Source organism: Botryllus schlosseri, chromosome 15 (assembly GCF_051294905.1).
Source record: "Botryllus schlosseri isolate E-star chromosome 15, Bs_hap1, whole genome shotgun sequence".
Lineage (NCBI taxonomy): Eukaryota > Metazoa > Chordata > Ascidiacea > Stolidobranchia > Styelidae > Botryllus > Botryllus schlosseri.
The window spans coordinates 10,705,734-10,731,089 of NC_137250.1; the positions used below are offsets into that span (position 1 = coordinate 10,705,734).

Below are 25,356 nucleotides of genomic sequence, written 5' to 3' on the forward strand. Positions count from 1 at the left end.
GGGCATAGTTGTTTCATTATGTGAATAGCTAGTGTCCATACAAGTCCACATGTATCTTCATATCTGATATTAGTTACATCTAAGCTGATCAAAAGCTATGTGATAGGCCGCGTGACAAAAATATCCGCCGAAGCATCATTTCACAGACACGCGCGTTCCTCATACCCGCCATATACACTGTCGTTCAGTTGGTTTTATTCGTCATAACCAGCTGTAGTTTGTTGCTATGAATAGCGATTGTCAGTTTCTGTTTGTATTTTGCTAAAGCAACTATACTAGTTAGTTCTATACCGCTCAAGGTTATATTTGAAAACCGGGAAGCGAGTTCCGTCAGACTACCGTACCAGCTTCAAGCACATGGCTGAATACCCGTCACATAAAGTGAAACATCTCGTGTTCTAATAACCATAAACCTTCATAGATTGTGTCTGTGAATTGTTGTTGCCTATATGATTCTAAATAACGGCTAATGGTAAAGTATAATTCGGAATACATACAATAATACTGAGCGATTATACCTTCGCAAGAGCGTGCGTCTGGGTATGCAAAGAGCTGTCGTACATCGATATATATCTTAGGTTGTAGTAATGATAAGCATTTGCAGTAAATCATTATGGTAAGGACTGTAAATATCCGTCTACGAATACTAAAATGACTAATATAGGGTCACAACAGTTTGAGTTATAAGCCTTAGAAGTTACCATACGCGCGCTGATCACTCGGCATGACTCATTCTCTCGGCGGCCTGCCGCGAGCTGACTAAAACGGTCGGTATTGTTTTGATTAGAAATTAGCGCCTGCTAGACGTAGACCGTCGACTCAGGGCTCTCTAGAACGATGAATTCCGAGCCTATACAACACACCAGACTGTATCGTCGTCGAATACCTATACTAAGGTTCATAAGGTCCGCAATTTAGCATTTCTGTTTCCAACCAACGTTTTCTCGGCTTGCTCTCGATATAAGTGGCCAGACACAGAGCTCGAAATGATTTGAGTGGCGCAATGGGATCCGCGTTGAAATTCTGAATCGAACGCTACCTTGTTTACCGTGCTCCAATCCCATTAAGGCACAGTTTTTCGATTTTGAAAATTGAAGTAAAATTTTTCGAAAATTGCAGCCGATGCCATTCGGTTAATGGTGTCAGATTTCATGATCGGGTACCCTTCTCCCAAGAAAAAAGACGCATGAGTAATAGAAATGGGCATTTCGGCGTCGGCCATTACCACGCCATGACGCAGCAACACATATGATGTTTTAGAGGCCGTGTAACATGCGACTCCGAGAAGTGTGCCAGAACGAGAAAACCTTGGCGGAAAAGGACTGCCCTTGTGCTGACCGAAAACTTCGATATATATACATATATGTTTAATTGTCCATAGGCGCCTAAATGGCTGGCGCCAAATATTCCTGTCCTGGAAATCTGAACCCCACAAGGCAAATGCCATCCCGCAGAGTGTAATTATTTGCCAGCGCAGAAATACCAATTTGAAATCGTGTGCGTGCGTCTTTTAGTTTAGTACGTTTGGGCGATTTCAATATATTTTGACAAAGCAGACAGGCCACGAAATACCATCACGTAACGAAGTCATTATGCCAACGGGTCCGCCCGAATATGTTTAATTATTATTTACGGGCCCAACATTTCCTAAGACGCCTCACTCAGCTCTACCGGCAATCCCCGATCATATTGACGGATTCAATTGGTAATTATCGAAATTTTTCGCGGTTTATGCGAATAGAGCCGACAAACTAAACAGTACAACAAACTTCGCTGAGCAGTAGCAGGAAAAAGGTAGCGGGAGACGGGGGTCTGGGGGACGAATCCCCCCAGAAGTTTGGTTTATCACTCTATGGGGGGCCAAGACCAACGTTTTTTGGGAGGATGACGAAGTGCTGTTACGGTCCTGCTCATTACACTCATGATTTGTGATACACCATACATTGCTCATTCTCATATAGCTAGGGTGACAGTAAGTATCCTGTGGAATATGGATAGATCTCGATAAATGACTTCGGATGACGTCAGAAAGTATATCTACGCCACCGTGCTACTATTTTCCTACCTTTGCAGAGATTCGAGCTATCGCAACTCCATTAACCAGTACACTATAGGAGATCGATTGTACGTAAAGGTTTGTGCACTATTTTTGCAAGTTTTTTCGATATCTTTGTATGTTCATTGCTCAGATCGCTATGTATAATGATCATTGCTTTCGTATTCTTTCGTATACTTCCACACTCTCGCGCTCCCAGCTTCAGTCTCTATCTTTCATGCATCCGGACTTGTTCTTTACTGCCGACTTCCTACTGGCGCGGCTCACCATCATACTGGGCTTATTTTTCGTTTTTTAATATAATAGTGTCCTTGCAATCTGAACCCATCGTACAGATACGAACCACAGAGGAAAATAATGCGCATCATAAAGAAATACCAAGTTTGACTCGTTTGCGTCTCACGAATGAAGGTTTTCTGGTATACGCTTGGGTGATTCCAATAAATTTTGACTATACCGACAATCCTGATAGGAGCTCAAGAAATTACATCATGCAACAAAATTGTTTATACAAACAGGAAGAGCATCATCAGTCACTAATCCCCTCCATCAGCCCGGCCGGTTAATATGATCACGTGGGCTGAGAATGGGTAAATACTTTACAATATTGTGTGAAACTATTAATGTTATCGACGAAATTCACTCACGAGGTAGAAAATTTTTTCGCGATCCCCGCTAATGTTACGAGTCCCAATTACTTTTCCTAACATTTATACTCGCGATTTTGGTACTGCGGGGGTGTTCTGTTTCTACAAATTAGAAACTTTTAGACGTAAGGTATATCTCAAGACATCAGTGATGGCATAGAACACCAGAACGGCTCTCTGCTGCTCCCGGTGGCCAATTTAACATGAGTTGGCGTATTTGTCGCCCAGATGGTTATGACGACTCTACGCTGAGATTCAGCCCTATGGCATATATGCAATCAAAAATATGACCGAGAATTGCAAAGAATGGTTCAACGCCCCTGAATTCGATTTTTACGGAATATGTTTCAAGGGTGTCCAAGTTTTTAGTAAATGTTAACAGGGTGTACCTTAACGAAAAAGGTTGAAGAGGACTGACAGTTAAAATGCTGCATAACGATGTAGTTCTGGTTATATATATTTGTGATCCGTCTGTGACAGGGTTCGGAAGCCTTGTTCGTCAAACAGCCATATTCACCCTATATTTTCAATTGTCAATGTCAATCCACTGTGATGTCACATTTGAAAATTCGTGACGTCGTGGTTTAAAAAAACAATAAAAAGCGTGTTTATATAAGAGGCATATTTTTTACATGTTTGTTTTAAGTTGATTTTTGTTTTATATGCAACGCTATATATAGCACTTTTTTGACCTATATTACTGCTAACTGGAATTTATTGTTGCTGAATGTTTGAAAGCTGTGTGTTATGCATAGCCTACTTGCGCGTGGTTTAATGCCACTTGCCGATGTACAGTTATTAATGGCATGACCTGACTTATAGTGTAAGCCAGTGCCTTGACCTGTTAAAATGGAAGCGATGAAGTTTCGAAATTAGAGTATGGCTACTTCAATATACATACGGCTGTATGATAACAAGTGTATTTTAGTGGCGTGTAGTAAGTTCAGGACCTCAATCACACTTCGGTTCAAATGGCACATGGTAATTGTCAGACTTCACGAATCCTCCCATTCAGGACACCTGCACAATGCATATATGTTTTATTATCCTTATATTATTCAATACAGGCTATATTATTCAATATAGGTTTTCATCGACGAAAACGGGAGTCCTGTGTTTTCGCAAGGTTACGTATTGCACGTGATAAACTGCTATGCAACTCCTACGAACGAAACTAGTTACGCAGCTAACCCATCCAAAGCACCGCGACATTATTTGATCAAGAACGGGTATGTACGCGCAATGCTGTTGAAACTACGGACGACACTGCCTATTTTTCTTCTTGCAGATGTGTATCGGATGAGACATTGGAGTTTCTAAACACCACTACTGATGACAAACGTGTCGTGTACTTTGGTTTCGATTCGTTTTCTTTCAAATCCAAACCCGGAAAGGTTGTCTTTATTGTCTTTTTAAAATTCAGTTAAGTAGACTTCGAAGGTTTATTACGTGTACTGACTAGAGCAGTGGTTCCCAACCTTTTTTCACCCGCGAACCATTTTGAGGTTTTATGCAGTGCTCGCGTACCACCTACATAAGTTACGCGAGCCGAAGGCGGACAAAAATGTTGCAAAAATAAGGCACATTATATGAATTCGGCAGTGCAGGAGTGGCACAGTAGTCATGTAAGCCTGCGGTCGCATTCTAGAACATAGTTCGTAATGAACAAACTGGACGCCAAATAACCATTTTAAACTGTACACGTTCATTTTCAGTGAGCTCCAGACTAACGCATTTATTCATATCGGCTTACGAAACGCACCGAAATCGCGAGTGCTCACTGCTCAGGTGATGATTAGACTCTAGATTACGTCATGGTCGCGCAATGCGCGAAAGTTTTTCAGATTCACGAATTAACTTTGTCATTAATATTTGTAGTTTCACATATTACTATCAAATATTTATCCTTTCTCGGCCAATGTGATCAGATTGCCAGGCAAAGTTGATGGAGGTCGAAAATTTAGGGCAAGTAATGAATGATGATGATGTATCTTCGGGTGGACCAATTGTAATAAGTCACTTTGTTGCATGCTGCTATTTCTTGACCTCCCATAAGGATTTGCGGTATATTGGAAAGATATCGAAATCACCCAAACGCACCATAGAAGCAAATTTCTTTCGTGAGGAAGACACGATTCCAAATTGTTATTTATACATGGGGCTCATCATTTTTCGTTGCTGTTCACATCTGTACTGTGGTAGTCAGGTTGGAAAGGAAGCTACTAAACTAAAATCGAAACATGAAGTCGTGTTGAATCGCGCACAGCGCGAAGAAAATTTCAAGGTTAATCAAAATCTCCAAAAAATTTGGGAGTAAATTCGTAAATTCAATTTTCATATCGGACGCAGGTTGGCCACCCCTGCTGTAGTGGATCCATTTGGAATTCTTTCCGTCTAATATTTTTTAAACAGAATTTGGTTAGATAACAATCCCAATGCTTTACGACTCGATCTCTTCCCCGTAGGCCATCATCGGTGCGATTGCCCATCCCACGACGACGACGGCTTAAAAAACTCAAAATCAACCCCACCTGAACTAATAACTGCCTTCGGTCGAAAAAAATAAACAGAATCTACTCGCGTACCACCTGGAAGACTTTCGCGTACCACTAGTGGTACGCGTACCACAGGTTGGGAACCACTGGACTAGAGAGTCAGGGAATTAGGATTGCATTTAAAACAAAAATTAATTTAAAACAAACATGTTTAAAACAGGGCCTTGGTTTAAAACATCTTTTAGGCCATGACGTCGCGAATATTCAATTGTGACATCATAGTCGATTGACATTGACAATTGAAAATAGAGGGTAAATATAGCTCATTTGACGAAATATCGATACTGCTACTGTTCAATCGAGTATTTAGTTTTAGAGGGTTCCAGCCATCCCATATCGATATACGTCGGCTATATCGGGTGATAATTGTCCGTAGGCTCATACAACATGTTTTTGGAAGGTATTTACACAATTATGGCGTGATTTTACAACTTTAAAAAATGTTTTTTCAAAGGTCTTTGTTTAAAACACTGTTTAAAACAAAAAGTGTTTTATAACACCGTTTGTTTTAAATGCATACAGCGAATCGATATGATACATGACTCAATGATATTGTCAAGCTATGAACAACTGAATAGCAAGCTAATAACACAGATTTCGTGAACATCCAAAGTGCTGTGTCCCAAAGTGCTGTGTCACCATAAAACGTCACTTCAACTGATATACGTTACACACCCCATTGTGTTCAACTGTTCATTCACATGAGCCTACATGAGGGCTGGACACAACGATTCCAGTACTCGAGTACGAGCCGATTATTTGTAATGATTCCTGTGAAGTAGTAGTAATAAGATTCGTTTTGTATACCATCTCTGCACTAGAGCAGTGGTTCTCAAATTGGGGGCGTGAAAGCATCTGATGGGAGGCGCGAAGCCGCCTGAGAGACATAGTGTTTCTTGAACTCGGAATGAGTATAATTTGTGCTGAAACTTCCACGTTTCAACAATGGCACTAATCCTGATTATATTTCGATTTTAAATGGCATAATTACGATCCACACACTCATGCTAGATCTTGACTGATACCGAACCTTTCACTAATCAGAAGATGTCCCCGAATGAAGTGTAATTGGTGAATGCGTATAGCTGTACCATTGGTTTTTGATTTAGCTTATGTTAAGCTACCTTTGATCTAAGCTAAAGTGGGGTAATAGAAGGGATTATTCACCAAACTCGCTAAGATATCTATGTGCAACGTGCTACCATTGTACATGATTATGTTCAACGACAAATTCAATTGAATATTTTTCGCGCTCTGCGCGACTTCCCTCCAATTAATATAATTATTGCTCTGCATGTATTCCATATTTGAGAAGTGTCTCAACACCAATAAAACCTTCCATGCCACTAAACAAGCTGGGATTGCGAGCATTCTGATATCTCTTTTTGATTTTTTAAGGATATGGCGACTAGGTGGTGCGCGACATTTTCCCCCTCATCAAGGGGGGCATGTCGAAAAAAGTTTGAGAACCACTGCATTAGAGACTTGTTAATTAGCGATCAAAATTGTTCCGATACTTTCTTACCGCCATAGGTGCTTTGAAATCCAGTTTGATCGCATCATAACAGCCAACATATTTGGCGTTAAGACAAAGGGCGGAGATAATAAAGTTCGATGAGCGACTAAGTCGATTAGCGCGTTCCTCAGGATTTAGCAACCCAGGATTAAGAACACCGGTTGATCGTAGCACATTAACTTTGTCGTTAATCTCATGATTTAGCAAACCGGAACAGAGTAGAGATAACTAGTTCATTATAAGCAAACTGCTCAGCGTACGTACACTGCGTGGCATTCGTACTGGCAAATATTTCCCATAATGACCGTGACGATTGTCTCCTAGGTAATATGGCGTCACTCAACAATCAACCGATTATGTACGCATAATTGTAGATCGGTGTATCTATCTTCTATAATCCATTTCGTCGCTGATTGCACACGACTTTATTTAGCGTCACGATAATCACAGATAGCCAGACGCAATGGAAGTTGTGGACCTTGTTGAACTGTTGGAAAATCTTGAGCAGAGCACGAACCGCTGCCAGCTCACATTAGTAAGAAAAGATTGGTAGACGTGAAAAATCCGTTCAGCTCGCATGTACCACTTGATTACAACCTCGGGCTTATCATCGCGCGTAACTTTCTGCGTACGGATTACCAGTTTTTAATCACACGATTAACATTCTTCCGGATCAGCTTACTTTATTATCTTCACCTAAAATGGGTCCCAATTAGCGGTTTCATAATCACACGATTAGCATTCTATGGGATCAGCTAACTTTATTATCTTTGCCCTCTGAATATTTGATTGTTCATGAAAACGATAATTTTCTTGTCAGCCTGCAGCTGCTGTGATTGGTATTGTTGTCCCTGTGGTGGCAAATATAGGTTCAAGTAGGATACACAATAGGCCTTTTGCAGGACTTCGATCACGTGACTAGATACGCATAGCAACCACAAATTGGTTAGCAAGCTACTTTCTCGCGCACCTGCTTCAGTGCTAAATATCGCATAGTGTACTGTTGATTTCTGGTTATAAATGTTTTGGAAATTTGTTGTAGAAGTCATCAGAGATTCACCTATGCTAGATGTCAATCCTGTACAAAGCATTTAGAATGATATCGTCAGAATTATGCAGAAATCCATCGGTAACGTAGTCGTATCACGGTACTCAACTCTGATCAAACGTACTTAAATTTATGCATTTGAAGTAAAGAGATTGGTCTATATTCTGGTAAGAGTATTTGTTAGTTCAAGCAGTACTATTTGTCTGTTGTGGAGCCTGATTTTGGATGGAAGATATGACTGAAGCAGCCGGGACCCGCAAGGATCAGGATATACTGTCTGCTCACTCTGCTGGTTTGGGTGCTGGCATGCTGCTATAAAACAAATGTCGCTGAACACACCGGAAGTATCTTCTGGGAGAACCTGCCACCAAGATTAAGCAAAGCAGTGCACTTTATTGTTGCCTTATACAATGCCGATTTTATTAGCACTACTTCGCAACTGCGATTGAAGTGGATTTGGCAAATCACACGCGATTTTGATAAATAGTTGATGTCACATATATGTGTGCTATTTAGAGAACTAAGGGAAGAAACTATCAAATAACTCTTACAGCAGCTCAAACGCAGTGACAAAATCGGCCATCCTATACCCAGAGGTGGTCAACGTGGTCATTGTTGGGAACCGAGTAGAAGTAATGCCTCAAGTTATACTCCAGAACAAGTAGCGCTAACTACTTCCAGGACATGTCCAAAGTACTTCAAGTGGAAGTTTAAATGAATTTCTGAAAAGTAGTCAGGAAATTCGTTACATGAAGTAGATTTGATTGAGGGTCAATTAGTTTTAGAAATTGATGCCATGTGACAACTGTAAACATTGCATGTTGCATCTTCTTGATCAACGCAAAAGGGTGATGACACCACAAATAGGTGCAATTTTCAAAAATTAATTTAGTTACTGTGGTACTGGGGCTATTTTGCCCAGTTCAACCTCACGCTTGAAGGGGATGCAATCATGTGCCAAAGCTGCTTTCTAGTTGACAAAATCCCAAACCTGACGAAAAAGTACTACCTAAAAGTGTCAAGTAGAAGTGGAAGTAGCCTAAACTCATAATGACGCTATAGTACTCAGGTAAAATAGTATTTCGTTGCTGACCCCCTCTGTGTATTGGTTCAACCAACTCAGAAACATCCTCTAAAGACGACTAACATTGTTTATTTTGCATTGACTCCGTAATATTCTGAACTTATGATATTCTTTGATTCATTGAATTTACAAATAAACTTGCAAAGAAGTGCAATTTATTAATTTTTGTGCGTTCGATACCCAGAGCGTAAGAAATAGTCGAAGAAAAATGCATGTTAACCTTATCAAGTTCAATAACTGCCGAGACTCTTATGCCTATGCATTTTCCTCTACCTCCATAGCCACTTGTCTAGACATATAGCATCCACGGAAGAGCGCTTGTCTTGCTGTACACAAATGAAATATAATTTTCAAAGCAGACATCAACATCGGGAAAGAAGTTCAGGACAGCTAATCAGTGGTCAGATCATCTGCTGACATTTTCTGTTGGCATGAAACCACGCTGCCTTCTGCCGCATGACCGAATTTTATGTGGTGATAATAATCGGCTCCAGGCTGAATTCTTGACGAGGGCATCATCAATTTCTTAGTTGCCTATGTTCGGCTCTCTTGGGATAATCCATCAGATCATTAATGCGTATACATGTGGTATAGCCATGTCTTGAAACTCAAGATATTTGCACTGTGCCATAGAGTGAAGTAATCCAATCGAGGCAATCAATCAAGTAATCCAGGCCTCTGGACAGTTTGTTGCACCCTCAATTAGAGCTGATGATCATTTTTCTTCGGGTAGTGGCACTTGGCAGCATGACAGAATGATCAATAACTTGTAATATAGGTGTAGAGGTCTAAATATTTTGAATTGTTTAACTGAGAAGCCATACAATAGCATAGGATGTTTAATATATATATGGTATGTAGCACATTGCATGAATTCATAACACATCAACGTATTGGCACTGGCAGTCATTGTCTCTAGGCTTAAAATAGCAGTATCCTATATATATTGCAATCGATATCAATCATCAAAATGCTCCAATGATTACAACTACCACTACAATACAACTATAGTATAGTATACTATCCACACCTAACTTAATGCTGCAATAAATATCACGCAGTCAATGTCCTGCAATGTCGAATTTTGTGTCATAAAATCATAGTTGACTACCAAATAACGGCTACAATGTCGATCATTTTGACGCAAGGAGTTTACATAGTTCATGAATCAAAGACATCCAACATATTTGAATCCTTGCGCATTTCCATGACACTTGCGTTTTATATAAACCGTTTACAGCCCGAAAACGATAATATACTATATCCGAAATACGGCTACGTTAACGACGGATTTCTGCGTAATTCTGACGATATCATTCTATGTGCTTTGTACAGGATTGACATCTACCATACGTAAATCTCTGACGACTTCTACAACAAATTTCCGAAACGTTTACAACCAGAAATCAACAGTACACTATGCGATATTTAGCACTGAAGCAGGTGCGCGAGAAAGTAGCTTGCTAACCAATTTGTTGTTGCTATGCGTATCTAGTCACGTGATCGAAGTCCTGCAAAAGGCCTATTAAACATTCGAAGGCATTCGTATTGTGGTGAACAACAAAGCCTGCGGATTTGGGTATAAGTTTATCATGTCAATTATGTTGTGGCTTTTACCTTTTTAATGTGTGAGTGAACATTTTCCTTAAACAGCTCGTCCTGAATTGCAATAGCCGGTTGTGTTTGAACGGACTCGCCGAACAGGAGCAGCAAAAGTGTGAAGTCAAGTGCGAAAAACCTGACGTAAGAAGCTGGTTACCCGTGTAGTAGGGTTGCAGTCCTGTAGTAGTTGGTATATAGGCTACGCTACATAACCTCTATCGTATTTGAAAACTGCCATTAAAGAGCGTTTAAGCAATACTTTTAAATCAAGCACTTCCGCTAATTATATAGTATAGGGATGGTTTGAATGTTCGGTTCACGTTTGCTGTTCAGTGCGCCTTGATGGTTAAGAGTGCGGGCTGTGAACATTTTTTTACCGGTACTTCCCAGTAATCTTAACATCAATCATGAAAATTCCTTCGGATTTCAATTGTCTCACAGGAAGTTCAATATAGAACTAAACGAGAAATTTTCTGACTATTACTTATCAACAACCCGTGACGACTTTTAGTATTGTAAGTTACATTTCCGAAACTGTTGCAAAATGGACTATTGGAGCAACAAATGGCCATTATTTTGAAATTAACGAGATTATGGAGCTCTGGCTACATTGTCCCTTATACCAACTGCGATTCTACTCATAAATGGCATAGTAGAAGAATAGAAGTGACAGTATAGTCTAAAATGAATGCCATTGAATAAATTCTAAAAATAAAGAAAGATGCATTGATTTCAAACAAAAAGTAGCAGTTATTGATCACTTCTGTGTAATGAACGAGTCTGCACTGGACGGTTGTGCATTTCAAATCACGTTTACCTGACTTTCGATACCTTGAATCGAATCAAAGCTGCTAATTTCACGCCCCGCTGCTAGAACAGATGTCTGAGAGTACACCTGTCATACACAGTATTATGGGTACAGATTCGGAATAGCATCCCACACTTCTCTGGGTTGCTATTTTCTATAGGTATCTCCCAAGTCAAGTTGACTTTGCATTGGCTGTCTACGAGTTATGTGCTGACCTTCATATTTTCAGGTATCGCAAGATGGTAGCAGTCATACAACCGCCCCAATATTGTTATCGACACCGATCGTTAATGAAACAGCCGTCGGAACGTCACCATCAAGCGAGATTTACCCTGATCGCGGCGGGATTTAAAGTTGTCATCTCGTCAATCACTGTCACCGGTCAAATCTTTTATATCGCTATATTTACATACGAAATGGCGCTCGCTTGAGTCACCTGATCGATGCTGATTTGAAAATACTGGTTTTTAAATACCACGTACTTTAAAACCTCTAACATAATGCATTTCGGTGTAATTGCTGTCATACTTTCAGCTTAACAAAATGCTTCCGCATAGAATGAAATGATCGCGTAATTATGTTGCAGTTTAGATATGTACTAGATCAGTGGTTCTCAACCTTTTTGTCTTCGTGGACCCCTTTTCGACCGTCACCGACCCCGCGGACTCCCGCAAGTTTTCGTTCAAAATTAGCTCGATTATCGTTCAACCGTGACTAGTATCGTGCAAATATTAATTGTAGGCAATTGATAAACAGCCACAAAATGTCGTTTCTTGATAATTAAAGCACACTATACGTAGAAATTGGGCAGACTTTTATAATTTTGAAGGTATTTTTCTAGCTATATTTATTGTCTTGAAAATCCGCGTCTTCGATTTGATATGAACGAGTGCCGAAAATCCATTTCCACTAAGATATAACGTGGCGAATGTAATATTAAGGCGTAACGCTTCCGATGACAGATTCTGGTGCGGGTCTTTAATGAACATATGACGTCCATCCTAGTCATTTCTATCTAGCATCTCATATTGCAGTTTTTTATTGGTTGATCATATCACAGAGAAAATGGATTTCGTGGAGAGTTTCAATTACGGAATTTCTGTTTCAAACGACTGTTTACTAATTTGCTGACACTGAGATCACCAAAATGTTTTGCAAGCATTTACAAGTCACCATGTTCGATTTTGCTATCTCCAACATGTCATTTCTCCGCAAACGCCAACAAAACATCTCTAATCAGCAATATGTTTGAACCAGCCGGCAATTGAGACAATTAAAATGAGTTTGCACAGTCGGATATTTCATTTCAGGTGACCATTTGAATGATTTGAGTTCTAAAGTTTTATCAATTGCGAAGCGAAATGGCTCATGCTTCTCCTAATTGAAAAATAAATAAAAATAGGTCGTCAATCATTTTACAAATTTAGAGGCTTCGCGTACCCCCTGAAAATGCTTCACGGACCCCCGGTTGAGATCCACTGTACTAGATTCTATCGTGAGCTTGAAAAGTGAGTGAAGAGGAAAGTCGTGGCTTCTCTGTATATACATTATATAATATCCGCCTAGAAGTCGACCTCAATCATTCGAGAATTTTGATGATTTTTACGACTACAGAAACTATACGCTTATTGAATACTGAAGTTATAAGCTTCTTGCAACTAAAAGGGATAATTTATCAACGAAAACTATAATTTCCAGACTATTTTCCTCTGTGGAAGCATTGAAAAGTCAATTGGTTGTACCGTAGCATGCGAAATATGGATGATGTGAAAGTGAAGTTTGCGTTCGGTGTGTTATTCTCAGAAAATTGAATTCGCAAACGAACCTTGATATAGGTTCTACACTATTACATTTTTCACGAAATTACAGCATCTTCGGCTGAAAATATTACCATTTAAACTTCGGACCACTCTCCGCATGGTACTTCACGTGAACGTTAAGTAATATAGGTTGCTTTGTTTGGAATAGAACTATGTTAAATAACTTCTTCGTGGTACAGAATTTGAATATTGCAACGAACAACACATTCATATTCGCAATTTATTCACTCCAAGGTTTTCAACTGACACTCATCGGGAGCGGGAGCATTCGAAATTTAAAGATGAACAGATAGTGTGACGTAAGAATGGTATAAAACAGCAACGAGAGAATTCACAAAATGTTAGCGTTAACCACAAGCGCAATACAAATTGACTATATATAGTATATATATATATATATATATATATATAACAGCCAGAGACACTACACTAATGAAATATAAGGGGAGAATGGAGCCGGTCTTTTTGTCGACAAAGAATCGGTTGCTCGAGTTTTGAAATTGTTGATTTTATTGAAGTTAATAACTGGGTGCAGTACACAATTCAATGTGAGCAAAAGGATATCTACCACATACTCAATTTATTCAAGTCACACAAAGCAATAAAACGAAACTCAATGCTAACTTCCCCATATTCTCATTCGCAGATGTTAATTTAGGACGTGCACATCGGGTTCCAGCCAGATGGTATGAGCCTGTAGGCCTACCCAAATATAGCATAGGGTTACCAAATTACCATGTGTCCTCCTTTTTCGGGAATTCAAAAATGTCCTCCAAGGACGCCTAAATTTCCTCGATGCTGGGAATTCGTTATGGTCGCCCTAAAAAATTTCAGACTCACGAATGAATTTCGTCATTAAACTTAGTATTCGCACATATTAGCCTACTATGAAATATTAATCCTTTCTCAGATCAGATTCACAGCTAGAGTTGACGGAAGAAGTGTTTTCGAAAATTTAGGTCAAATTTATAAATGATGATGCATCTTCGGGTGGGCCAATCGGTATTATTGAATTTGTTGCTGTTATTTCTTGAAAGATGTTGGAATCGGCCAAACGTAGCCTACCACAAAAAAAATTTCTCTTGTGAGGAGCACACGATTCCTAGTCGGTATTTCTATATGGGGCTCATCATTTTCCTCTGCTGTTCTCATCTGTACTGTGAAGTTCGGATTTCTAAGGGCGCTGCTGTATTAAAATCGAAAATGAAGTCGCATTGAAAATTTCAAGATTAATTAAATCTCTAGAAATTCCGGGAGTGTATCGGAGCAAGGACCAGAACCGAAAGGAACCAATAAAGTCCATTAAGTCCATTACTAACGTTTAAAAGATAAAGATAAGCATTTGCTTAAGGCATCACAAAAAGAATGTTGCTTACAACCTACGTACAGCAGTTATCAACATTGTATGATATTGCACACCCGCCCGACATGTTCCGAAGCAGAGTTCTCAAACACGCGGCCCGCGACGGCATTTGGGAATTTCAAGTATTCAACAATATATTCCAGTTCAATGTATCTTTTTTAGATATACTAACTTAAATTTCACGCTAAAAGTACTATAAAAATCACTAGAATGTCAACAAACTTCACTATTACATCACTACCATGCGGTAGAAGATCAGCTATTACGTTACATTTCTAGTTCATGATGATAAAACATGACCCGTTGATGATTGGTGACTGTAAATGGTGATTTGGTTTGGTGTGACCTTCACGTAAGATTACTCGATTTGGGATTGACTATAGGCAGACCGTGTTATTTTTGGCATATGCCAAAACTGCCACAAATAACTTATTTTGGGCATTTTTTTATTTTTATTTTTGGCAGTTTTGGCATCGTCCTCTAAATAGATAGTTTCAGCCTCGAATTAGTCACAAAAACGCTTTATTTGGGCTAGTTTGTCAAAAGACACCACGAAATGTGCAGTATCCACGTATAATCAGTGCCAACAGGCAATAAGAAAATAAACCTAGCGATTTCATAGGTTAATAATATCAAACGAAACCACAAAATGTTCAGTGTCCATCGGACTCGGTGCCAATAAGCAAAAAAAAAGAAAAGCCTAACAAACACGCTCAACAGCTGATTGTTACAGCTCTTGAATAGACTTAAATCGTTTGCACTGTAACAGTGCTTCCAAACTCAGGTCAGCTAAATTTCTCCTAAATTCATTTCTCGCCCAGCGAATCTGGGAAATATCGGCATTCAACAGCAGTCGTTGAGGGAAAGAAGGTTGCCAGTAATCCACAAAAGGTTCTCAGAGCTTAAAAACTTTAGAGGGCCGAACCGGCTTCCATGCATCATGAAAAGAGATCACTTCGCCAGTACCATCGATCTCATAGCGGAAAGAATTTTTTTCCGAAATCCTTTTCCAGGAGTTTCCTGGGTTGTCTCTCAACACATTCTATTTAGTAGCCCGACTATCATTTCTCCTTCAGTCTACCGGTATATTTTCGGGGGACTTTTGTCACTTCAGGTGGCTTTAATATTACCAACTCGCATGGAAGTGTCCTGGGAAGGTTAGCTTAAGAACATTGACGCAACAAGACTGTCTGGCAAAACGAAAATATTCAGCTCAGAAATAGCCGGATAGTTTGTTGCTTCACAATGTTCAACTCTATCACAATGCAAAAATCGTGGTTAATTTTGGGGGTTTCATCTCCATGAGCAGAATATAATTTATATTTTAATAATCAGTACTGCGGCAGCTTCTCATTGATACCCGTTTTATCAAATTTAGTGCTCAACAAGCTGGTCAAAAATGGTCGTAATATTGCCTTTGGACAAATGGAAAGTATGACGCAAACCAAATGCAGTCAGCCGTTCAATCACGCTGTGCCCACACCATTTAGGACACCATGCTTTCGCCCCTAATTGGTGGGCTGAACCCAGATTAAGAAACCTGCCTTTCACAAACGCTCTTCTCGCTTGTAACGTGGTCCTGTTAACACAACACCATGGACGAAATACACTATTTGACAGGCCGTGTTATTTTTGGCATATGCCAAAAATTGCTTATTTTTGGCATTTTCAAATTTTTATTTTTGGCAGTTTTGGCATCTGGCTCCTGAAATGCCAAAAATAACACGGCCTGACTATATAGGTGATAAAATAAATATGACTCGAGTTGAGTCGGGTCAAACGTTAAAATCAGAGAAGGACCTGCAAATCGGAACGATGGCTTATAAGTAATCCTACGGACGCAACAATCTATGAAACTGTCATGGAGAATAGTAATATATCAACAGGTCGTAGCTTGCGTTGCGTAGGGTATATAGCTATCTAATCAGGTGAGTATGGCGATTATTGGAATTCAGTGACCCCTGTGACGTATAGTTGGTTACGTGCTGTTTTTTCTCTTTATCCATGCTATTATCAGTGGCGAGTTCTATATATAGCTATAGCTGTAACACCAATGAATTCTTCGCCGGTTGGATATTTCTATTCCAGAGGTTCTCAACCAGGGTCCGTAGACCCCATCAGGGTACGAAACACCGCATCAGGGTGTACGATATGCATTGTGGAATTAGGCCTATATGCTGTGGAATATTTTCTTGGCCAATTTATTCAACTTGAATATAGTCGCACTACGCGCGATTTTATGTGACTGGGCTTTTCGAGTTTAATATAGCTACCATCTGAGATTGTGTTGAAAATGGACAGGGGCTACGAGAAATCTTATTGGAAGCACAAGGGGTACGATCGCTAAAAAGGTTTAGAACCAATGCTATTACTATTGCTCAATAATGATTATATTTAAGTTCTTATTTATATGTTCAAATAGTAATCAAATGCGAAATCTAACGCTGATTTAATTTGACTTTGGCAATGACAGTAACAATAGCCTATACTTATCAAGACTATATCAAAACCCGGATTAGGCTACACCGATCAAATGCTCTGATATCAGATCAATCTTCAGTTGATTTTAAAATATTCTGCATAAAATTGTGGCATGCCAAAGGTCCACTTGCTGCAATATTATAACCCGACAGTTTTACGATGTCATGATACACCCTCTCACATGATGTCTATACCTCATTAATTAAAAGAAATATGCCCGGCACAAAACAATTTTATTGAAATATTTGAAAATGTGATTTTTTTCGTGTCAAGCGTGAATAGTACAATAGTAAATTACATTTCCACGATGTTTGTGGAATTCATGTCTGCAAGGTATTGACAAATAACGCCTACCTGGATATTATACATGGAAATATCCCTATATTATTGATGAAGTCATAACGAGAGATACTCGAATAATCGACTCGTCTCTACGCCCATCAAGACAATACATTTTGTAGTATTCAAGTAGTTTTCGTTAGGTTCGTGGACGACTTCTCAGTATCACCATTGCATTCTCCCAAGTCACACTCTAACCGTGTTTCACCCTCTTGCACGCGCGTTTCCATGTTCTGATCGCCATGATATCATAGGGTCTCCAATTACCATACGTCCTCTTTTGAGAGAATTACTTCTCTTTTTTCACATTTTTAAAAGTGTCCTTGGAGGACTCCCGAATGTCCTCTTTCTTGGAATTTTGATCAAATGGTGTAGTTTCCATGACAACAAGAGCACTTGAACCCCTTCTTTTTCACCTGAAGCTCAATTTCCTGTCTTCCCTCTCCGTCATTTTGTGTTTTTTTTCGCGCCGCGCTATGCGCGCACATGGGCTTTTCTCTCTCCTTCTTATCACTCACTCTGAGTGCCTATGTATTTTAACCAGGAATTACCGCTAGCCATCACGTAGTTCGGGCATCGGTTTTGTCACGGGCTCCTCCCCATATTAACAAGTAGGGTTTTTTAGTGTGGATTTTTGATGAATAATATTTACTCATAAGTGTGGTACCCAATTGCTAGGGGAGGAGTTCCCCACTTGTCGTGTAATAATCGATCCCTATTTCCCCACAATAGTTATTTTTTAATGCCTGTAGTCCAACCTTACCAGTTCGCCCCTTTATTTTTGTTGTTTGTCTATCCCCCACACCCTGTATCGTGTTGTTTTTGGTGGGTGTCTGTTTTCTATGTTTCATGCTCTTCCGGCGAACTGGCCCCGTCCTCCCCTGTCCTTTCTCCTTAAAATAATATCGCATTTCATGTATATGATCTCGCCCATTTATTTATATTTATGATTCAATCTTGTCCCCGCCACCGGAAATGGCTATTGTTCCAGTTATATTGTCTGAGTATAATTGAACCGACCTATGTCGCGACCTGTGTGTTATTCGCTGACCACAATCACGCATGTATTCGCTGACTGACCGGAGTTGAGAACAGAATCACCACCCCGGCGTACGCCGATGATGTGACAATAACGCTGGCGAGAGTACAGGATTGCGAAAGGGCCGTGCGCATCGTCACCCAATTCGGGAAAGCAAGCGGACTACAAATTAATTGGGAAAAAACAAAAGGAATAAAATTTGGAGCAGAAGGCCAGTACAATACAGCAACGGCGTTCCAATGGGCCGATGAGGTTAGCATATTAGGAAAAACAATAGGCCACGATTTGAAAGTAACAGAACAGCAATGGGAAGCGGCAATTGGCAAAACAGATCGACGCATCCAAGAACTGAAAAAGATGAAATTTCAAAGGTATGAAAAAATAGAACTAAAAAGGACCAATATTCTTCCTTTGTTCGCATATCACGCCACCACCTCGAGAATGCCAAAGAATCTGAAGGCCAAACTAAGAGGACTCATTATGTCATTCCTGTTCGGCATGGAGAAGAGAGCGGATTACAACAAAATAATTCAAAAGGAGGAAATCGGAGGACTTGGCTTGACCGATATACCAAGAATTACGGATCTCATCTTCATCAAGCCTGCAATCCAGTTTTTAAAAAACTCGGGCAAAAACACGGAGACAGAATGGGAAAGACGAATGGAGCACCAGCTGGCAATCATCCTCAACAGGTACAGAAAGAACAAACTATCTAACCACCGACCTCATGCATTTCAGCCGCAACCACACTGGGTGGAAGTGAACGAAACAATGAGGGAACTGGGAATCCTGGACGCAGACTACGGAAAAGGAATGTCGAAGGACATATACCGGGCGACAATCGTAAGGCAACACAAAAGGGAAATCATGGACATGCAAGGCCCGAGCTGGAAGAACGTACGGGCCAAATACCTCACGCGAAAACAAAGGGGCCTCAACTGGGATGCGGCGCAACAAATACTTCCAACCATGGAAAAGTTGAACGCACGCCTGGTCGAACCAACTGATAAATGTGTGCTCTGCGAAATCCGAACTGAATCTCATGTGCATATTTTTACCCAGTGTGATACAATTACACCAGTTCTAAACCTCATTTTAGGAGCGTGGGAACAAGTCACGGAAAATACCGAACAAAGAGCGAACATGCAGACCATACTTCATATGGCACCCAGACGACCAATCAGGGAAGGCCATGAGCGAACTCTAATGATCCTAATCTCTATGTTCAAACAGGCGATATGGACTGGAAGAAACAAGAAGCTACACGAGATGCGCAAAATAGATCGCCAGTGGCTGCTGAATTCCTTCAAGCGGAGAATAGCGATGAGGAAACCGATCCCGCAAGACCCGCAGCTAGAAAGCACCATCTCGAACGTAAAGAACAACATAATGGGGTGCACCTTCCGATGAAGCGAAATTGAAATTCGAAATTATTGAGTTTATGAAATTTGAGTGTTGCGCCTTCTTACCGCTGTGTGCTTTCGATTGTGGAATTTAACATACCATAAGACCGTAATAAACAAAAATGTTATCACGCATGTATTCGCTTCGGCGGTACACATACTAAAAGTGGAGCGATACAGAGAAGATTAGCATGGCCCCGGCGCAAAGATGACACGCAAAATCGTGAAGCTGACCACAATCACGCATGTGTTCACCACTTGCGAAATTACGCTACAGGTCTTCAATGATATTAAAGAAAGATTGAAATGGACTCCAGGGAAGGAAGAAATTACATAGGCTACACCAAAATAAGAAGAAGTTAGAAGTACATACTGATGATATCAATCTTCAATTCCCCGATATTGAAATGGAAACAATACCAAGACATGAAGAACGATTACATCGAAAACTAACGAAATTGGAGAAGAGCGATAGCGTTGAAACTATTAAGTAAAACAAAAAAAGAATTGAAATATTTACACCCGAACCAAGATGGAGCAACTGGACGACGGAGGAATGACGAAGACGAGAACGGATGACGACGATGATGGATGATGACGACGAAGGAATCAAAGGAAAGAAATTGAATTTATTCCCTTTCTGTGTTTATGCAAATTCTACTCGACTTTATCGAACTGAAAGCTAGATTTAAGAAAAGAATATATGGGTGACCAAGGTCACCAAGATGAAAAAAAAAAGATTTTCCTTTGTATGAGATCTGAATAAAAACCTTCGAAGCAAAAATAAAATTCGACTGCGATATAGGAAATCAGTACTCAAGTAACGGTCCGATGGGTCTTTTGGTAGTTGAGCCAGAAAGTTGACCCTTTTTTAGTCAACCAACTACAAACTCGCAATATATTTACCAATTTGTCCTAATTTTACTCCGGTATTGTATGTCTGGAAATTTTTTAAAAAGTGTCCTCTTTTCAAATTCCCAAAATATGGTAACCCCAGGACCGTAACTGCCGCACTCGAAACCCCCCCAATTGGAGGGACCGAGCTCGAAGGGAGCCCAAAAATATTTAATAAATAAACATATATCATGGAGTATGTTTTTGGAAATTTATGCAACATTTTCAAAAATATTTTCGCGCCGTGCGCAATTTAATGAAAAATATCTTAAATATTCCCCCAACAAAAAATACGCATGATTTATAGAAATGGGCAGTTCGGCATCGGCCATTACCGCGCCACGACGCGCCAAGACACATAAAGTTATTGGCCATTTAACATGCGATTTCGAGAACGATCAGCAGCGAGAAGACCTTGGCCGAAAAGGACTGTCCTTGTGCTGACCGAAAACTTCGATATATATACACAGGGTTGTAATGACTCGAGTCATGACTCGACTCGAGTCAGACTCGAGTCACGATTTTCTGATGACTCGACTTGACTCGAGTCATTTTCTCAAAATACGGAAATGACTCGACTCGACTCGACTCGACTCGAGTCAGTCTGTGCATGGACTCGACTTGGACTCGAGTCATTGCGCATGACTCGAACCAAGTGATATGACTCGAGACTCATACGGCCAAGACCGACATTTCATTGTAATTTTGAAGAACAGTAAAGTAACCGCCTTATTCGGATTTCGTCTATTGGTACTGGTACTTGAAAATGCGACCAGAAACTGTTAAAAGTGAGGAACATTAGTATATTATAAATGCGAAATATTCGATATCGTCAAACATAGTTATAAAAGTGGGTTTAACAAGACTTCAACTAGAAATTGAGCTGTCAGTACATTGACTTGGACTCGGACTCGAGTCATAATACTATGACTGGAACTCGAACCTCTGCTCGATGACTTGGACTAGGACTTGACTCGGTGTCGAATTGAAAATGACTCGACTTGACCTGAGTCAAAACTATAAAAGTGACATTGACTTGTGACTTGGAGCTTAATTTGTGACTTGGTTACAACCCTCTATATACATATACATATGTTTAATCGTCCATCATAGGCACCTAAATGGCTGGCGCTGAATGTTCCTGGGCTGGCGATCTGAACCCCACAAGAAAAATACCATCCGTAGGGAACATTATTTGCCAGTAAATAAATTGTGTACGTCTTTTAGTTTAATACGTTTGGGCGATTTCAATATCTTTTGACCTAGCAGATAGGAGGTCACGAAGTCATTATACCAACAGGTCCGCCCTAAGATGTTTAATTATTATTTCGGAGTCATACACCTTTTCCAACACACCTCACTCATTTCTACCGGTAAATCTGATTACGTGAGCAGAGAGAGGATAAAAATTGATTGCAATATAAATGCAATTCCCTATCAAATGGACCGTGTCAATTATTGATTATAGAAATGTTTCGCGCTGAGTGCGTTTAGGCGATACAAGTCTACTCACTAAACGTACACCCAATGTAAACAATAAGTAGCGGCAAAAAGCGTGCAGGCTAAAGGGGGGTCCGAAGTTCGGTTATGGAGGGCCCGAGGCGAACGTTTTGGGGAGGCCTGACGAACTGCTGTTACGGCCCTGTGTAACCCTATGCTATGACTACAGCGGGGTTGGCAGTAAAAGGGCCATGCCTTTATGTATGGACCCGTAATCGCGATAGATTGCCTATCCCATAATTTTGAATGCGGATGTCGAGCGAAAATGTTTGCTCACCACTGCTATAAACGAGTCTTCGGTCTACACGGTGTTGTAAATTTGCTTTGTTAACAGTTTCACACTTATTGCAGATGCATCTGTACCGCACAAGACGCGTACGTTTAACCAAGAGCCATGATTGCACAATCACTTGTCAGAAACCCCTGCATTCTTAGCGGGAGACTACTGCAAACTTCTATTTCAAAAACTTCGTATGATTCGTTATAGGACTAAACTATATGCAAAACGTACATCGTTTGACGTAGTGGATATAGACCAGTGGTTCTCAACCTTTTTGTCTTCGCGGACCCCTTTCGGACCGTCACGGACCGCCGCAGACCCCCACGAAGTTTTAGTTCAAATTCAGCTCAATTATCGTGCAATCGTCATCTGCCTTGTGCAAAATGATAACTGTAGCCTTGTGATAAACATCAACAAAATGACTTTTCTTGAAAATAAGATCATATCCTATTCCTGTAGAAATTGGGTTGACTTTCTATTATTCAAAGCGAATTCTGCAACTGCATTTCTTGAAATATGTAGTCGTGTCTTGAAAATACGCGCCTTAGATTTGACATGAACGAGTGCCGAAAATCCATTTCCACAAATACATATGGTACCATGGCGAATGTAATGATAACGCGAAACGCTTTTGACGAGAAATTGTCAAACAAATTTTTAATGAGCATGATATAACGTAAGTCTGGGCATTTTTATGTAGCAGCTTATCTTGAAGTTATCATGGGGAAATGGTTATGTATCACAGGAGAAAATGGATTTTTGTAAACATTTCGAAGTCACCGCAATCTTTCTCGCAATCCCCAACAAAATATCTCTAAACAGAAAAATGTTTGTATTAGTAGGCTATTGGCAATTTACCAATTAAAATGAGTCTGCACAGTAGGATGTTCCATCTCAGACGGTCATTCTGTTGATGTGAGCTCAGGAGTTTTACTAGTAATGACGCGCAACTACCTCGTGATTTTCAAAATTTATAATAAAAATACAAATTAGGTTATCAAATATTTTTAATCGTCGCGGACCCCCGGTTGAGAACCGCTGATATAGACTACACTAGCTCTGACAGCGCAACCTATCATACTCGGGGGGGATGTTTCTACTATAATCCGTATCGGTTTATTTGATTGATATATGATACAAGGCATAATTTATTATATTTACGGGAAGAAGTCACAATTCTGCCTATCGAAGAAACGGTATCTAGTACTGTAGCGGCGCTTTTGGATGGATCGGTCGAAAAAAGATGGATCAACCGTTAAAGTGTTTACTAGGGATGGTGTGAACCTCTGAAAGGTTCAGGTTCGTGTGAACGCGAACCTTTATGAAAGGTTCTGTGTGAACACGAACGTGAACCTCGTGACGTCACGTGACGTCATATTGCTAATTCCAACCCTACATTTCAGTGAAGTGATAGTCTATATTAGGGTTACCATATTTTAGCGAAGCAAATTCCGGACACTCTTTAGCGCCCACTAGCGGATATAAAAATGAGGTGATACATGGTCTGTCAATACGACGTCACACTAGCAAAGCATTGCCCATCGACTGTATCAGCAATGGTAATGGTACGCGAAGGTCTTCCAGGTGGTACGCGAGTAGATACTGTTTGTTCGACCGAAGGGAGTTATTAGTTCAGGTGGGGTTGATTTTGAGTTTTTGAAGCCGTCGTCGTCGTGGTGGTAAGGTCGTCGTCGTTGGGAGGGACTATCCCACCAGTGACGGCCAACGGGGAAGAGATCTAGTCGTAAAGCATTGGGATTCTTACCTTACCAAATTCCGTTTTAATATATTTGACCACAAGAATTTCAAATGGATCCACTACAGAAATCATATACTGCGCCTTAAAATGCACCTCAACACGGTGGAAACATTTTGACCGCCTTCGGCGCGCTTATCTTATGTAGGTGGTACGCGAGCACTGCATAAAACCTCGAAATGATACTTGGGTGAAAAAAGGTTGGGAACCACGAACCACTGGTATACAGAAATGGAGTGGAACATAGGTCATGAATTGGGCCATCTGTAATGTGAGCTCTGGTGATTGCTACTTGCTAGGGTCTGCAATATATTTCTCCACGCTCCGGATGAAATCGTCTGACGGGCCGTGTCTGGCCTGTCGGGGTTGTGTTTGACAGCTCTGCTATACTGTTAGGTCGGTGCGGCTGTCTGGCTATGTGTTTTAATCAGGTCCGAAACAGCATTTCTTCTGCCCCCTTCCGCGGAAAAAAACACTGATCTTGGGCCCACCATAGGGTAGTCGATGTAACTTCTTGGGCACTTACAATATGCATATGGCTGTTAAATTTTTTGAATGACTTATGTCAATATTATTGATTCTTCCATATATTAGGCTACTATAAAAGGCACCAGCAGGTAGCACATCCGGTGATTTCCAACTTCTTATGGTCGCGACCTCATTTCCAACTTCAAAATGTTCCGTGGCCCAGCTCCAAACTTAATAAGCTGAGTACTAAAAAAAAATCTGCTTGCCCAAACTCACGGCATAGGAAGCTGATTATACGTCCAACATCATCGCGATACCCAGATAAAGGAAAACGACCTCAAGATTCAGAACCACTGTCTGTGACTGAAATATCGAATCGGCCTTGACCGACTCTAGTAATATACCGTTAGCTTATAATTGCGATTACAATCAGACTTATTTTAGTATATGATGGTTATTTATATATATTTTCATTGCTAATTTGGCGAGGGTGGTGTCTGGTTTCCATACTGATATCAATATACGTTGTATTAACTCCCGCGCGACACGAAGAAAGAATTTTGAATAGCATAAATAATATTGTTCATGCTGATTTACGAAAAAAATTTAAACTACTTCCAGCCTTCAAAATTCCGGACATTAAGGCATATTTTAGAAATTCCTCCCGGACGCCGATTTTTCAGTGAAATTCCGGACA

The 25,356-nt window shown here is 40.3% G+C and overlaps 1 protein-coding gene and 1 non-coding gene across 7 annotated transcripts in view; both read left to right on the forward strand.

Annotated features, from left to right (window-relative positions):
• The window catches only part of LOC145457684 (uncharacterized), a 126,472-nt gene extending 114,592 nt beyond the window's left edge, over positions 1-11,880 (forward strand). For 5 of the 6 annotated variants that reach the window (XM_080335949.1, XM_080335944.1, XM_080335946.1 and 2 more), the window contains 5 exons: positions 2,074-2,134; positions 3,790-3,932; positions 3,992-4,097; positions 10,560-10,649; positions 11,546-11,880. In XM_080335949.1, coding sequence (XP_080192075.1) covers positions 2,074-2,134; positions 3,790-3,932; positions 3,992-4,097; positions 10,560-10,649; positions 11,546-11,668 — 523 coding nt within the window. In that variant the 3' untranslated portion in view covers positions 11,669-11,880. Of the gene's footprint in view, positions 1-2,073; positions 2,135-3,789; positions 3,933-3,991; positions 4,170-5,357; positions 6,291-10,559; positions 10,650-11,545 lie in introns of those variants that run through there. The other variant, XM_080335950.1, reaches the window with a different exon arrangement.
• Positions 11,881-19,897: 8,017 nt separating this feature from the next.
• LOC145458163 (U6 spliceosomal RNA) lies at positions 19,898-20,004 on the forward strand. The gene has a single exon (XR_013921084.1). It is a non-coding gene; the product is annotated as a U6 spliceosomal RNA (small nuclear RNA).
• Positions 20,005-25,356: the final 5,352 nt, after the last annotated feature.